The sequence below is a fragment of the Oryzias latipes genome, chromosome 17 (assembly GCF_053564925.1).
Source record: "Oryzias latipes strain Hd-rR chromosome 17, Olatipes_Hd-rR_3.1".
Taxonomy (NCBI): domain Eukaryota; kingdom Metazoa; phylum Chordata; class Actinopteri; order Beloniformes; family Adrianichthyidae; genus Oryzias; species Oryzias latipes.
The window spans coordinates 20,325,134-20,340,422 of NC_136253.1; the positions used below are offsets into that span (position 1 = coordinate 20,325,134).

Genomic DNA, 15,289 nt, shown 5'->3' on the forward strand with positions numbered 1-15,289 from the left:
ACATTGTTATATTGTTTTCTATCATTTAATTTAAACTTACTGGAAAAAGTTTCAAATGAGATAATGTTTCCATTGTCATTCATAATATGTAGTAATGACCAAATGCCGTTATCAAACCAATTTTTGTAAAATATAGATTTGTTTCTGCATAACACATACCGACAGTTCCATATGGGAGTATTGTGTGGACTAAAGTTATGTTTGTATATGAGTTTCCAGTACAGTAACACCTGCTGATGATAAGTAGAAAGTTTAATAGGAAGTTTTCTGTAATCAAAGTCACATTTTAGAAGCAACTCAATGCCCCCTAGATGAGAGAAGATGTTTGAAGGAATATGAAACCACATATTTCTTTCATTTTGCAGAAAAGACCTAAGCCAATTTATTTTAATCATACCATCCAAACTTTCAAAGTCTATGGCTTTAAGTCCACCTGCACTGTAATCCTGAATTATTGTTCCTTTTTTTATGTAATGGGTTTTGTTTTTCCAGATGAAGTTGAAATTGGCCTGGTTTATTGCTTTCCTTGCAGATTTAGGAATTGGGAGTGAATATGCTGGATAAATGAATCTGGATAAACATTCTAATTTAGTTAAAAACACTCTGCCCAGAATAGAAATGTCTCGCTGTGACCACATGTTTAAATTGACTTTACATTTTTCTAAAGTTTTCCATAAGTTCATTTCCTCCATTGTTTTGCTGTCTTTGCTGATATGAACACCAAGATATTTCACAACAGTCCTAACAGGAATGTTATGAAGAACTGACTGATCAGAATGGTGAACTGGTAATAATTCACATTTGCTAAGATTTAGTTTTAAACCAGATGCTTTAGAGAAGAAATCCACGGTCTGAATGATGTCAGGTATTTGATGACTGTCCTTCATGAATATGGCCGTGTCGTCTGCCAACTGAGTGATGGCTAACTGTTCTCCCAGAACACTAAGTTTACTGAAACCAGAGTTTTTAATAAGTATTGATAACATTTCTGTTGCTGTTATAAAAAGTAACGGTGAAATTGGACAACCTTGTTTAATTCCTTTGTTAATTAAAAACCTGGGAGAAATGCCATTTGGTAAAATAACTACACTGTTTGTATCATTATAGATTGTTTGAACAAAACTTATGAAATTAGGTCCAAATCCAAATATTTCTAAAGTCTGAAACATAAATTTGTGTTCAACCGTGTCAAAGGCTTTGAAGAAATCCAAAAATAAAATGAAGCCATCATCCTCAATTAATTGATTATAGTCAATCAGATCAAGAACTAACCGGATATTATTGTGAATTGAACGTCCTTTTAAGAATCCTGATTGTGTGTCTGAGATGATCTGATTCAGTCCTGTTTTTAATCTAGATGCATAAATGTTGGTTAAAATTTTATAATCACTATTAAGGAGGGATATTGGCCTCAAATTATCAATTAGTCTGGCGTCTTTCCCAGGTTTAGGAATCAGGGTGATGACGCCCTGCTTCATGGTAGTTGGAAGGATGTTCAACTCAGAAATTTCCTTTATGACCAACAGAAACTGCTCTTTCAAGTGATCCCAGAAATGTCTGTAAAAGTTAATAGTAAGCCCATCAGATCCTGGAGATTTATCTAAAGCTAAACTTCTCATGGCTTTTTCTGCTTCTTCCAGAGTGATTTCTGCTTCACACACTTGTTTAAAGTTTTCATCCACTTTAGGAGTCAAATCCTTGATGTAATTAAAGAAGCAATCAGCATCCTGAGATGAATAAGAGGAAGAGTACAACCCGCTGTAAAACTGGAAAATTTCTCTCTTAATTTCCTCCGTATTTGTACTTTCCCTGCCATTAATTACTAATTTGTTAACAGCATTTTTCTCTTGTCGCCTTTTTTCTAGTCTACAGAAGTAAGCCGAACTTTTCTCTCCCTCTTCAACCCATTTAGCTCTGGATCTAATAAAAGCACCTTTGGCTTTAGAGACGTACATGTTATCCAGCGAGGTTTGCAATAATGAAAGTCTCTGTTTCTCACCTTCACTCAATAGAGATTTACAACAAATAGAGTTAATTTCTCTGATAATTTCCATTTCTTTTTGTTTTCCATCTTTACTCAATCTTTTGCTGTGAGTTATGGAAATCTGTCTTGCTTTGAATTTAAAAAATTCCCATTTGTCCCTCTGAGTGGTAAACTGTCTGTCTTTAGTTATCTTTTGGATTTCATTTATAATCGCTTGAGAATAAACTTCATCCTCTAATAGACTAGAGTTGAACTTCCAGTAACCTTTGTTTATAGGATTATTGCGAGGTTGAATAATAAGTTTAATCATAGAATGATCAGAAGTAAACAGTGTTACAAACGCCCCCTCCTGCAGATGAAATGTCCCGTTTCAGCATAAAACAATAAAGAGGAATGAAAATAGTGTTTTATATTAGCCTTGGAACGTTGAAAATGCCAAAAAAAAAGTGCTCTTCCTTTTGTGTGACGGAAGCGTCACACAGACGTAGAGTCTTGTCTTTGGTGAAGAAAGGATTCAAGCGAACAGCTGCAGGGACACCGACGACGGCTTCATCGGGCTGCAGAGATCCTGCAAACCAACCATCAATAAATAAAACTTTAATGAATCGTAAATCAAACAAATGACCTTCCAGACATTTGGAACGTTATCAATAAACATTCAGCTCACCTGTTCAACAAAGTTTAGTCGGTCTTCTCTGCGGCTGCACGGCGTTCACCTGCTGCTCTGCATGCTCACTTCCACTGTAATCTCCTAAAATTACGAGTTTTTTTCTCCTAAATTTACGAGTTTTTATCTCCTAAATTAACGAGTTTTTATCTCCTAAATTTACGAGATAAAATCTCGTAATTTTACTTTTTTTTTTTTTTTGGTGGCTCTATTTTTTTATTTATTTTTTGGTGGCCCTAATACTCCGTCGTACTCCGTCGTAGTTTTCTACAATGTTTTTTTCATTTTTATTTTTTAAGTTTTGGTTTCTGAAATTTTGTTTTGTTTTCCAAATTTTAATTCTACTTTTTAACTTTTTTTTTAATTGTTAAAATTTTAAAATCTTAAAATTGTTTTTTGTATCGAGTGATTTGTTGGATGATTTGCACTTCAGGGCCACCGTAGTTTTCAGCGCACGTCTCTGTTAACAATGAGCCCTACCGTCAGACATGAGGCACAGCGCTCCCGAGCCTCACCTGGAGTTTCCGCTCAGTTTGTGATCGCACAACACTCAAATTTGGCGATTTTAATCTCAGAAACTGTGGAGAGCGTGTTGATTTGACTGAAAATGCATATTTAACACAGATCAGTGGGAAAAAATATTTACTTAATTTACCTTTTTCTATTTTATCAGAATTATGACAGGTGACCGCACGTCACTGCATGGTAAAGAACAAAAGGCTCTGATGTCATTCTGCTGACCAGACTGTGGTTCATGAAGTCAAACAGCACTGGGGTCCTTGAAGCGGGGTTGAAGAGCTCCCCTCCCATCTTTTGGAAGGTATTGCCCCGAAAAGCCAGAAAGTTTTCCCTTTGTAATTTGCATGGATGTTCAGGACTTGTAGCATTTATGTGTTTTCCTCTTAATTGAATTCCTAGGCAGCACAGAGGAATTGATGGAGTGAGGCGTGATGGACTAACTATCTGCTGAGGAGGAGATTGCAGTTCAAGATCAAAGGGCAGGTCAAGCCCCACCCCTCAAAAAAGGGCTGATATGAAGGAAACCCTCCTTTCAACTTTGTACCAATACATTACTTGTAATTGAAATAAGAGATTTTTTTTCTGCACCACACTAATGAACGTTTTTTCAACCTTCAATCTATTGTATTTTTTTTTTTACTTCCATTCAAGTTTCTACAAAACCGCTCCCGAAATATTTCAGTGCTCAAACCTGTGCTGAAGGCACTTCTCTTTTTTACTAAAATGGTTGGTCTTTGATTTGTATGTCCAACATCTTTAAATGAAACACTGACTTATTAAACTCATTTAACTAATGTGCTACGCATATCCAAATCCTTTGTCAGTGCCGGCTGCATCAAAATTGTAGCAGGACAAGAGTAAAATGACAAGTTATCTTAAATTAAGGGTAAATGACATGAGAAAATAAGAATATTAGAAGTGTGGAGTGATATGTCTGTTTATTAGTATGTTAGCTGCAGGATGGGTGCAGTCCTTCACACGTTACTTTATTCAGTCAGGATGACAAGTAGGGAAGTTGGTAGCGGATGATCTTCTCTGATATCTTCAGCATTGAAGCTTCTGCTGCTCTTCTTCAGTTTGATAAGAGAACCAGACTGTGATGCAGTTGGACTGGTGGAGCGGTTGGTTGCCAGCAGTTCTATTAATAATAATTTTTACATTTATCTCAGTCTATTGTTATTACCCATTAACATTTCATGGAAGCTCGATGAGATGACATCTTCAATCTGAGTGAACTCTAGTTTGATTAGAAACTGTCATTTGTGAACCGTCAGCAGATCTGGTCAATTCTCAAGAAAAAACACACTAATCATTTCATCTTTTAGATCCATTAAAAAAACCAGCAGCTCTCAAGTGCTTCAGGCGTCCAGCCATCAACCGTTTCAGGCATCCTTCCTCCCACCACCTCACCAACCAATCTCTTTAGCACTTCAGCCTCAAATGCCAACATTTTACTATCATGGTAGATTATTATTTTTCTGTACAGGTAGCAAAAACTATATGTTTTCAGATATTCCTAGGCATCACTACTTTTATTTAAGAAAGAACTGTTAACATAAAGAATTTTTTTATCCGCCACAAATGTTTCTCCAAAGAAGAAATGTGAAAATACAAAGAATTTCATCTGTTGGTCATTGTTACAGTTTTTCTTCAAATCTTTAATAAGAAATAATAAAAAAAAAAAAAAATTAAAATGGGTTATACATTACTTTTTATATATCGGTAGACACATTTAACTACACATATGGATAAATATACTCTTGTGGAAACATCAGACTCACTTTTGTCATGTATAAACATGTTTAAACATTTCAATCTTATTCCCCAATACACACAAATGTATCCCCACACCATTCAAATTGTATCCATAAATATTTACAGCTATATCACAGTTTATTTATGTTCTGTATATGTAAATATTAAATAAAAATGATATTTATATATTTGTTCTTAAACTCTTTTATGTTTGGAAATTGTTTTTACTGTAAACTGGTTCATTTTCATTTGGTTGTTTTGACTGTATTAATATTTTGTTTGTGTGATCAAGGTAATTTAATTTGTGAATAAATCTTTTTTTTTTAAAGTGAATGTAAGGTTGATTTGTAATTATTCCCCCAAACTTTGATGCAATAAGATAAATATTGTAAAATCAGTTCATAATTCAAGTGTGGAGAGATTTGTGGTCCAGTGCCAGTTTAACTTTATTTAAAACTAGGATGCTTCTAGACAATTTAGCTTGCAGGTATCCAACCTGTGCCTTTCAGTTTAGTTTGTCATTAAAAATAACCCCAAAAAATGCTTATATTTAAAGAAACTCAAGTATTGATACTATAGTTTTGTTTTTCGTTAAAATTTTAGATGTAACTTCAATTTATCGTATCAGATAAATGGAGGCACAATGTCACCAGTCCACAGGTAAAAACAACTCTAAAGTCTTACAGTCTTTCATATTTTCAATGTAAAAGTAACCATTGATGCAGATAAGGATTTTTAACATTCTTGAAAAGCTAATAGACTTTGCAGGCCTGTGGGTAAATCTATGTTAAAAGAATAGACAGACAATATTTTGTGTGCATTTATTGGTAAATGGTAAATGGCGTATACTTATATAGCGCCTTTCTTCCTACAAGGACAAAGCGCTTTACAGAGCAGACCCATTCACCCAGTCACACACACATTCACACACTGGTGGCGGCTCTGCTGCCAAACACAGGCGCCCGCCTACCACCAGAGGCAAGGTGGGGTTCAGGGTCTTGCCCAAGGACACTTCGACTCATGGGCGTGCAAGGCGGGAATCGAACCTGCAATCTTACGATCATGGGTCGACTGCCCTACCGCTGCACAACGGCCGCCCCCTATTGTAACATTAAAAGGAACAACCTACAACAAAAAGGAAATTGTGGCCTTAAATATCTAATTCTCAGTTTTTCCTCAAATAGAGGTGCATGGATGATTTGGGGTACTTTGTGGCCACACTAATATATTAAAATATGGACATGTTTCCCCAAAGTAAGTGCCCAAATCCAAATTTGTATTCAGTACAATAGTACCATCTAACATGCAAACTAAAAATTAATGTGGTGTTCTTTAATTTCTGTTTTTATTGTTTTAATGTCAAAAGTTTTAATTTTTTTATTTAATATACTTTTACTGCAGCTTTCACTTGACCCTTCACTCTTCAGTTTGTCACTATGCCAACAGCAGTGACCTTAGACTTGTGTATGGTTGGGTCAAGGTCACAAGCAAATCAACAACCCTGCAGCTTATAGTCCAACAGCTCATAAAGACTGGAATTCTCCACCATTCTGTTGAAGCTACTGAAGCCTGAGAGCAGAAATATCCTCAAGAAGATTTGAATGACCCGAGTGACTCAGAACCAGCGTGTGGAAAGATTTTCACAAATGTTGTAGACAAATTTCTCTCTGAACTCATCAGAATTTATTACGTAATCGGAGACGACTTCTACTCAAAGCTTTGGATAGCAATCGAGGGTCTACATTTTCTCAAAAAAAAGTTTCACAAACATCAGTTGGAAAGAACCAAATATCAAATTTTTGGGGTTAAAATCAGTAAAAAACAGCATTACTAAAAGATAAAACTGGATTTTGGTTCAGAACATGGTGATTGTGTCCTTTGTCTTTTCTAAAAGTTGAGCTTTGTATTTCCAAAGATTTAGCTAATCATCAAAACGCTTTTTCAGATAAATACACTGACCAAAAATATAAACACAACACTTTTGATATTGCTCCCATTTTTTTATGGTATGAACTCAAAGATGTGAAACATTTTCCACATACACAAAATAACCAGTTCTCTGAAATATTGTTCACAAATCTGTCTAAATCTGTAAAAGTGAGCACTTCTCCTTTGCCAAGACAATCCATCCCACCTCGCAGGTGTGCCATATCAAGATGCTGATTGGACAGCATGATTATTGCTCAGGTGTGCCTTAGACTGGCCACAAGAAAAGGCCACTCTGAAATCTTCAATAATTAAAAGTACAATTCGGCTGTCTTGATGTTGCTTTTTTTTTATTTAAAAAAAAAATACAAGAAACCACTGAAAAGGACACCTGACCAACTGAATATTTTTTGTAAAACCGTTCTGCATTTCAAGACTTTTTCCTGTCCCTCTTGTTGCTCAGTTCTCTCTTTGGTGCACCGTCCATCCTACTAGTCCCGCTGGAGGCGACTGGGGACAAGGTTGGAACTTCAGAATTCAAGACGTCCTTCTTTTTGAAGATGTTCTGGACTGAAGTGTCGTTTGTTAGCTGAGAAAAGACGAACTAAATCAGTGAAAACAACTCAATAACCATCATGAAATTAAAGAACAGAATTCAGTCAATGTAGGGCCTTAACCATGTAAAGTGTTTGAGACTTAGTTTTGGTGTTAATTTTGCTGGAAGGACAATTTCACAACAGCAGAGTTATCTGAAAAAATATTTAAGCACAAATGTTTACTTCGAACATTCTGTTTAAAAAAGATGTGAAGAAGCAAGCAGTTTCAGATCATCATTAGCCTTGGTTTGGTTTATGACAGTAAGCACAACATTTAAGTTCCATATTTGAAATATTAGCTTCAACATTTGCATTGAAAGTAAAACAAAAGGTAAAAAATGTAGAACGTTTATTAAAAAAAAGAAAAGGAAAATCCATAAGTTGATGGTTCTGTGCAAGTTTCAAATTGCATCTAAACAAAAACAAGCAGCAACTATCAAGATAGTGACTTTATATTTTAAAGGAGTTCTTCATTTCATGGAAAAATTCAGTGCAGTTGTAAACATGTTTTCATTATCAAAAGATTACATTGATTTTAATTTGCTGACATTTTAAAGCCTCTCTATTTTAACCCATTTAGAGTAGTCTTGCTGTGATAGCATGCAACCATTTAAAAACATTGATTTGACAGAAAATATGAAAATTCTGCCTTGAAGCCAAACAAAAATGAGGTTGCTCTAACTGCAGGAGAAATTGTATGTGTTATATTAAAGCACCCACAATGTTAGATCCTTTTGTTTACCTTAAAGTTTTACTCCGGTCATCTTTGAATCCATTTTAAAATCGTTCTGGATGATCTTTTAATTATGTTTATCTCTTTTTTGGCGAAAAAAGAAAAAGGGTCGTTTTCTAGGACATAGTTTTTGCAGAGCAGCAGTGGTTCATCAGAAAGTTGCCTCTGAGATGCAGGAAGGACTGTGAGTGCAGAGCAACCCCGCCTCCCCTTCCCCTCTGATTTAGTGAGAGCTCTCTGCTCTCCTGCTAGCTTGCAGCCCCTCATACCCAAACCTTATATTAATGGTGAGCAATATTGGGGCTATCCAGTTGTTCAGTTTTCAGCCAGAGACCAGCTCAGGTAAACAAAGACATTTGTCAAGAAGTGGATCCATAAGAAGAGCGAAGCCGGGAACTTGTTGCCTGCTGTTGTAGGTCCTATACCCCACCAACAAGCTTTTTCAACAGCATTTTTTTGTCTGCTCCTGTTTCACAACGGTTTGCATAAAGAAATACTCAGAAATGCTTAGTTTTCTTAATATATGTCTTCCATCATCAGAAAAATACAACAAGAACATGTTAAAAACCACCAAAAACATGATTTTAATTGAAGTAGGTATTTAACACACAGTCTTATCAGCGTTTATTGTTTTGTCGGAAACATTTTTGATAGTTTCCAAGTGGGAAATGAATTCCAGTTGAAGAATTTTCTCATTGAAGAACATACTAATTATGTTAGGAAGGTTTGGAAAACGTACCTTATCCTCCAGAATCTTGATCTTTATTCTCTGGTCAAAGAGTTGGTCACTTTGTTCCTTCATAGCCTCCAGCAGCTGCGTGATACTCTCTTCCTGGCTGTGGATAACACTCTTTGCAGGGAGAAAATTGTATGTATTAGAATTAGTTTTGTTGCTGCTATATTAATTCAACTCAAATATAGATTTAAGAGCAGTTATGATTTGGACTTTAACAATGCTGATAAATTTATTTCATTATATTTCAAAGTGGATTGTTCTGTTTCAGTTTTAGTATTTAACATTGCACGATCAAAATGATCCTTTAGAAGCAATTCAAACAGATTTTTCTCTAACCTTAGGTCACTCACCCTCAGGCTGTTGATCTCTGCTACCTGCATGTCCGTCATCAGCCCCAGCGACTGCCTGCTCAGTTTCTCCTCCAGCCTGTCAACCTTGCTCTGGAGTTGATCCCTCTCCTGCAAAATACTCTGCATCTTGGAGCTGCTCTCCTCTGACAAATACATGAACTCTTCAGTGTGGGTGGTCAGCACCATCATCTTCTTTTTCAGCTCCTCTTCCTCCTCTTCAATTTTGCTGGTCAGTATTGACAGCTGGCTGAAAGAGCGGTCATAGTTACTTAGCTTCTTGAAGATATCGTTTATCTGTCCTTTTGTCTTCTGCACGAAGTCCCGCATTCTCTGGCCTAGCTGCAGAAGGCCGTTTGCCAGGGCAGCGAGGTCTTCCATGGGAGCAAAGCGAGACTGGGGTGCAGGAAAAGCCTTTTTGTTAAAGACGGCAGGGATGCAGGACCCAGCCAGGAGTAAAAACAACAAAAACCTACTTGGCTTCATCTTGATATTTTGCTTCCCCAGATGTGTGTCTCAAATGTAAAGGTAACAGCTGGCTGCAGACAGCCTCCTGTTTGACTGGATCAAGAGCAGACCCACAACTTCATGAAATGCGTGGAATTAAGTCAATTATTAACCGGATATGATCACTGCTGAGTAAGTGAACCAATGACAGTTTTGGCCCCCAGCTGTCAAGGACCATATTATTTACACAATTATTGTTTCTTACTCTGCAACTTGAGCAAAAATTTCACCTAAATTTGCACACACCTAGTTCCAGTGAAAATTTTTTTTGGGCACAGTGAACATGAAAAGATGATATCACAAGTAAAACCATCCAAAAAACCAATGGGGCCAAGTACTTTTACCAGGCTCAACACCCCTCCCACCCCTAAAAAAAACAAACAAACAAGAAATGTAACCAAAACACACTTGTTGGGGATGTACAACCAGAGTTTTAAAATTATTATTGGATAGGCACAGGACCTACAGCTCAGTGGCCATTATGTGGCAAAGTGTGACATTTACAGATTTTTTAACATTTTTTTACGATATGGAAAAAGGAATCACAATCAAATTCCTGCCTTTAAATTCAATGAAGATTTTGTATCCGCATTCCAGACGTTGCGCCGGCCCGCCTCCCCCTTGTTCTCCTCCTGGCCTTTGGTTCGGCACGGTCCGTTTTAACCACCATGAGCGTCTGGGCTCTGGGGTCAATTCCCTCGGTCGAAGGTCATCACCAGCATGCAAGATGCCCCCGCCCCAGAGCCCAACCGCCAAAAACTTTGACTGTTTATGCTTCACAGTTGAATGCTTCAAAATGAAATCTGTCAAACCTACTTTCAATATCTCTCCTTATTGAAGTTTTGTTGACCTTTACCTTCAGGGCGAGGCCCACATCCTGAATGTTCAAAAAAGTATCACTATTAATACTACTGTACTTCCTGAAGGGATTTTGATTTATCACCTCCAATCTCCACAAGCATCACTGGGAATCAGATTTGATTTGATTTTTAAAAATGTTCTCACAGGTCTCCTTACTTGCCTAAATGGAAACACAAACAATAATCATAAAGGTTTTCACAGAGATTTAAAAAACTTTGAGGAGAACACAGATGTTTATTTTTGTCTCAATATTTGTATTTTTTATCACAAAAGTGCTGCAAAACAAAAAGGAGGAAATGAATGTCACATTCTATGTGTTTGTTGTTTGTATAACTAGAGGTGGGCAGAAATAATAGATCTGGGCCAAAATTAACTATTGGGCCAAATAAGAAAGTCATAGTACTGTTTAAATTTATCAGTCACTGTTTGTATAATTTGAATTCAGTAATCCAAGGCCTTCCGAGCATAGACTACAGCAAAAATAAACCTAACAAGCCTCTGAGTGTTCATTTGCTCCTAAAACAAATCGCACTATTTATGAATGAATCCATCGACTTTTTCCATGATTTGATTTGCTGGAAAGCATATTTGATTGCATTATTGGTGGCCACACGTGTATGCTGAGTCAGCAGAAAGGATTTTTTCTGTGTCACAGCATGGAGAGTCAAAGCGAGTTAGTGTAGCGTGCTCTGTTCCGCCCACATGCGAGACAGATGTGTCTGGTTTCCAGCCAGGAGGAAGAAACAGTCTACATATTCGAAATGGAATTTCAAAAGTTTCTGAGAAAGGAGCTCTGTTTCTTTTTTATCTTATGCTGCCATGTTTTACGTCTTATTGTTGAAGCGAAGATATTTAAAGAATTTATAGAAAAAGTGATCATAAGAGCTTTGAGTGCCCTCACTCCCACAGCAATTGGATTTCAAATTCAAGTTGGATCTTTTTTCATGCACAGCTTCAAATGCTGTCTTAAAAGAAGTACATTTCATTTTGATTTTCCACTAGGTTAAAGATTTTTTTACATCTACCTTCTTTCCTGATGACTATGAAACTAAGTTTTACCCTTTTATCCATCCATCCATCCGTCCGTCCGTCCATCTGTCCGTCCGTCCGTCCATCCAAAGATTAAAACAATTTTAAGTAAAAAAACACTATAGGTTAAAAGCAACAACAATCAAAAAACAAACTTTTTACTGCATTGTTTTATGTTACTGCAATTGTTTTATTTAAAGAGAACTTGATTTGTGTCTTCCTCTGTTATGTTAATTTCTGTCATTTGTCTATAACATTTGAACCTTGTTTTGCAAATAATTATTGAATTAGAATAGAAATAGAATAGAAAAGGTCTTTAATAATTCCTGAGGAAATTTAAATTCATTTGGAATCCATCTTTGCACTTAGTGTCTCTAGATTTTGCCTGCAGAAATGAATGCTGACACTTTCTGTCTGCATCGTTAAGCATATTGACAGATGCTCTGCAATCTTGGTGTAGTTGATTTGAACAGCTAAGCCTAAGCTTTTTTTTAATTATTTTTATTCAACCAATTATCTTTCTGCTTCAATTGTTTTTGGTAGGGTCTGTGGGATAATTCATCACTGTCTGTTTCATGACTGCAGTGTTTTAGCTGGCCTCCAAAGTTTCCCCTGAACACAAACGTTAGTTACATAATGGTCTGGAGTTCTGGGAAGTTGGTAAATCTGGCAGAGTTCGGACACTTTAAAAGCTAACACCTTTTGTATATTGGCATCAAAATGCAGGAAAACTATTTTCACACAGGAAATGAGAGATTATGTCCTAATAGTAGTTAATGTAAAATGCGAGGAACTACAAAAAAAATAATTAAAAAAAATCAATATTTAAAGTGATTCTTGACCAAAATATTTTTACATTTTATTATTTTAACACATAAAAAGTGAATTTATGCACTGGGGTTGATCTTTCTCTGAAACTGCTATTGAGAATGTGTTTGTTTTTGTGCCAAGCTCTCGGCTGTTTGTGGTTTGTCCGTCAGCATTTTTCCTCTCCTTTTTTTTTGGTGCAATAGTCTTTTTTCTTCCCCCTTCTCCCTCTTGTTTAACCACAATCCCTCTCAGAGCAGGGTGACTCCGTCAGTACTGGAAAAGAAATCATTCTTGCTAATTTCTTCTCCATTCACAGCAAAACACAAGACACCATTTGCAGCACCTTACACAACTATTAACATGCAATATTGGTTTATTTTGTCTAAGATTGAACTAAAGCTGTCATCCAAAGAAAGTAGATGCAACTGAAAGAACAAACAAACTATTTTTTAATCCACTTTACTTAAATGGAAAAGAAAATTTCAATAAAAAATAGAAATTGTGAACAATTAATTAGAAAATTTGCATTAACAAGCAGTTAGACAGGAGTACCTAATAAAGTGGCCAGTGAGTGTGTTTGCAAATGCATGCAGTAGGGATGCAACAATCCACATTTCCATCGATTTGGTTCACTGGTGTAACATAAAAATAGTTTTAAATTGTGGCATCTGAAGTACAGGTAAAACATTTTTTCTAAGTTTTCTTAAGTGTATTAAGGATTTGATCCCCTCTCAATTAGCAGGAATTCTTTGTCTCCCAGCCATCTCCCACAGGCTTAATGAGCTGTGATTAAAGAGAAAGCTTTCACTTTCAGCCCATTATCTGCATCAAAGTGACCTGTGCACACGAGTAATCCATCACATTTTAAAGTTTCCACTGTGAAGAAGATTGTCTGAGATTTTAAAGGACTATACTGAACAGCAACACAAGTCTGAAACCGGCAACAAGACCATCGCAATGGCACAATTTCTCCCTAACAAATGATGAGCAAAATGAACCATTAATCTCCCTTGATCTTTGTTTTAATGTGCCAGATTATATGATAATCTAAAGGCAGCTGAACCCATAATCACCATAAAACTGTTTTTTATCAATTAATGCACACTGTGTTGATAAGTTTTCCTGCTCAAAAAAGCAGGAAACCTATCATGTTTACTAATAAATAACTAAATGAAGAAGCACGTTTTGGAGGGTTTGTTGTCAGATTAATCCAAACCCGTCTTCTTGACATCAACTCAACTGGTTTGAAGGTGGAAGACTGCAATCCAATTGTCTAACATTAAGGTAGAAACTTTACGGAGTTTTTGTCTGGAAAAAAGGGAAAGGGTTGTGGATAGGTTGACTGCAACCAACATATTTTCGCATTGGGTCATGCACCGTTAAAACTTGTGTTTAAACCCTATTCTCTTGGCCAGAGAAGTACGGAAGCATTTGTGTAGCATAATTAAGAATAAAAACCAGAAATGCCTTTTTCATTTTCAAAATGAAGCTGCATTTTTCATGAGTAAAAAAAATACTTTATTCGTTCCCACGAAATAATAATTCACGTGATAAGTCATTCATAAACACAGATGTGAGCAATACTTGGATTTACAGTAGATACCTTCACTTTTCTGTCTGTGTATATCTGATTACAATGCATGGAAGACCATCGGATGTTTAGAGATTGGATTTATTTATTTTAAAAAGCTCTACAAAAGCATTGATAGTCACTGTCTGGGTTCATTCACCGTCTCTCCCGGTACGCACTCCGTCCTGCTGCAAAAGGCACTTTCCGCCGCTATATCCGTCTCTGTGACCCACAACAATTCAAGAGGGGAAAAGGGATCTATTTATTATTTATTATTGTCTCGATTAAAATATCATAAGGTTTAGGGAGCCCGAGCTTGCTGCTTCCCCATACTGCAGCAGCTCTCCGTCTGTCGTCCAGCCAGCTGCCCGGAATAGCAATCACCTCGCTATAGTCAACGGAAATATCAATGATGGAATGGCAAAATATATTTTAATATTACTTTAAACCACTTATCATTTATATGATCATTTATACAGTAAAGACGTAATCGGATGCATTGAAGTTTATGTCCAATTGAAAATGCGGGGTGTGTAAAAGGTCACAATTATTTCGTGGGAACAGATAAATATTTCGTGGGAACGAATTAGTATTTTTTTTACCCATGTCAGGTCACGGGCTCCGTGTCTTTGCAAAGGCTTGGATGGTGTTTTGTTTTCGTGAGTGAAACACAGACACGCTGCTGAGGCTGACTCTAGCATGAGGTCATGAAATGGGCGGCACCCACAAGGAGCGAAAGGTGGTCCCTCACAGATCGAGTCGTCTTACTTCCAGGCAGGAAAACGAACTGCAAAAATAACTCATATTTCTTAAAAGGTGTTATTTAGTGTGCCAAAGGTATATATCATCATAAATATGGATATAGTTTACTATAAAAGGCTTAATAATAACGTGAAAAAGGCCCTTTAACTAATTTGTGAAGGGTAAACCACTGTGGGAGCAGAGAACTCTCCTCACATGCTAGTGATTAATCAGAGAAAGGGTATTGGTGACACACAGAAAGAGGATCCACACCAAAATATGCACAGACAGAACCGGCTCATGTGGACGGCACTTACCCCCTGCCTGACATGCTCACTGAGGATATGTAGTTTTATATTCTGACAGAAGTTTATCTGTCCAGTCCTGCATGATCACCTTTTACAGAGACTTTGCTCCGTCTGGTTTTGCCTTTCTCCAAGTGCCGAACTTGAAAGTTTTATCAACAGGAGCAGCTTTTTCTGTCTAGACTGCACCTCTGGGCTCCCAT

At 36.7% G+C, this 15,289-nt stretch overlaps 1 protein-coding gene across 2 annotated transcripts; it reads right to left on the reverse strand.

Annotated features, from left to right (window-relative positions):
* Positions 1 to 6,585: 6,585 nt before the first annotated feature.
* On the reverse strand, positions 6,586 to 15,233 carry LOC101154807 (angiopoietin-related protein 3-like). 2 transcript variants are annotated; one of them, XM_078935415.1, is made up of 4 exons: positions 15,099 to 15,233; positions 9,267 to 9,513; positions 8,920 to 9,030; positions 6,586 to 7,440 (listed from the first exon to the last, which is right to left on the reverse strand). In XM_078935415.1, the coding sequence occupies exons 1-4, from the start codon at positions 15,110 to 15,112 to the stop codon at positions 7,282 to 7,284; spliced, it is 531 nt and encodes a 176-aa protein (XP_078791541.1). In that variant the 5' UTR covers positions 15,113 to 15,233; the 3' UTR covers positions 6,586 to 7,281. The 2 variants fall into 2 exon arrangements, with proteins under 2 accessions (XP_078791541.1, XP_004079039.1); XM_004078991.5 differs by lacking the exon at positions 15,099 to 15,233 and having other exon boundaries at positions 9,267 to 9,873.
* Positions 15,234 to 15,289: the final 56 nt, after the last annotated feature.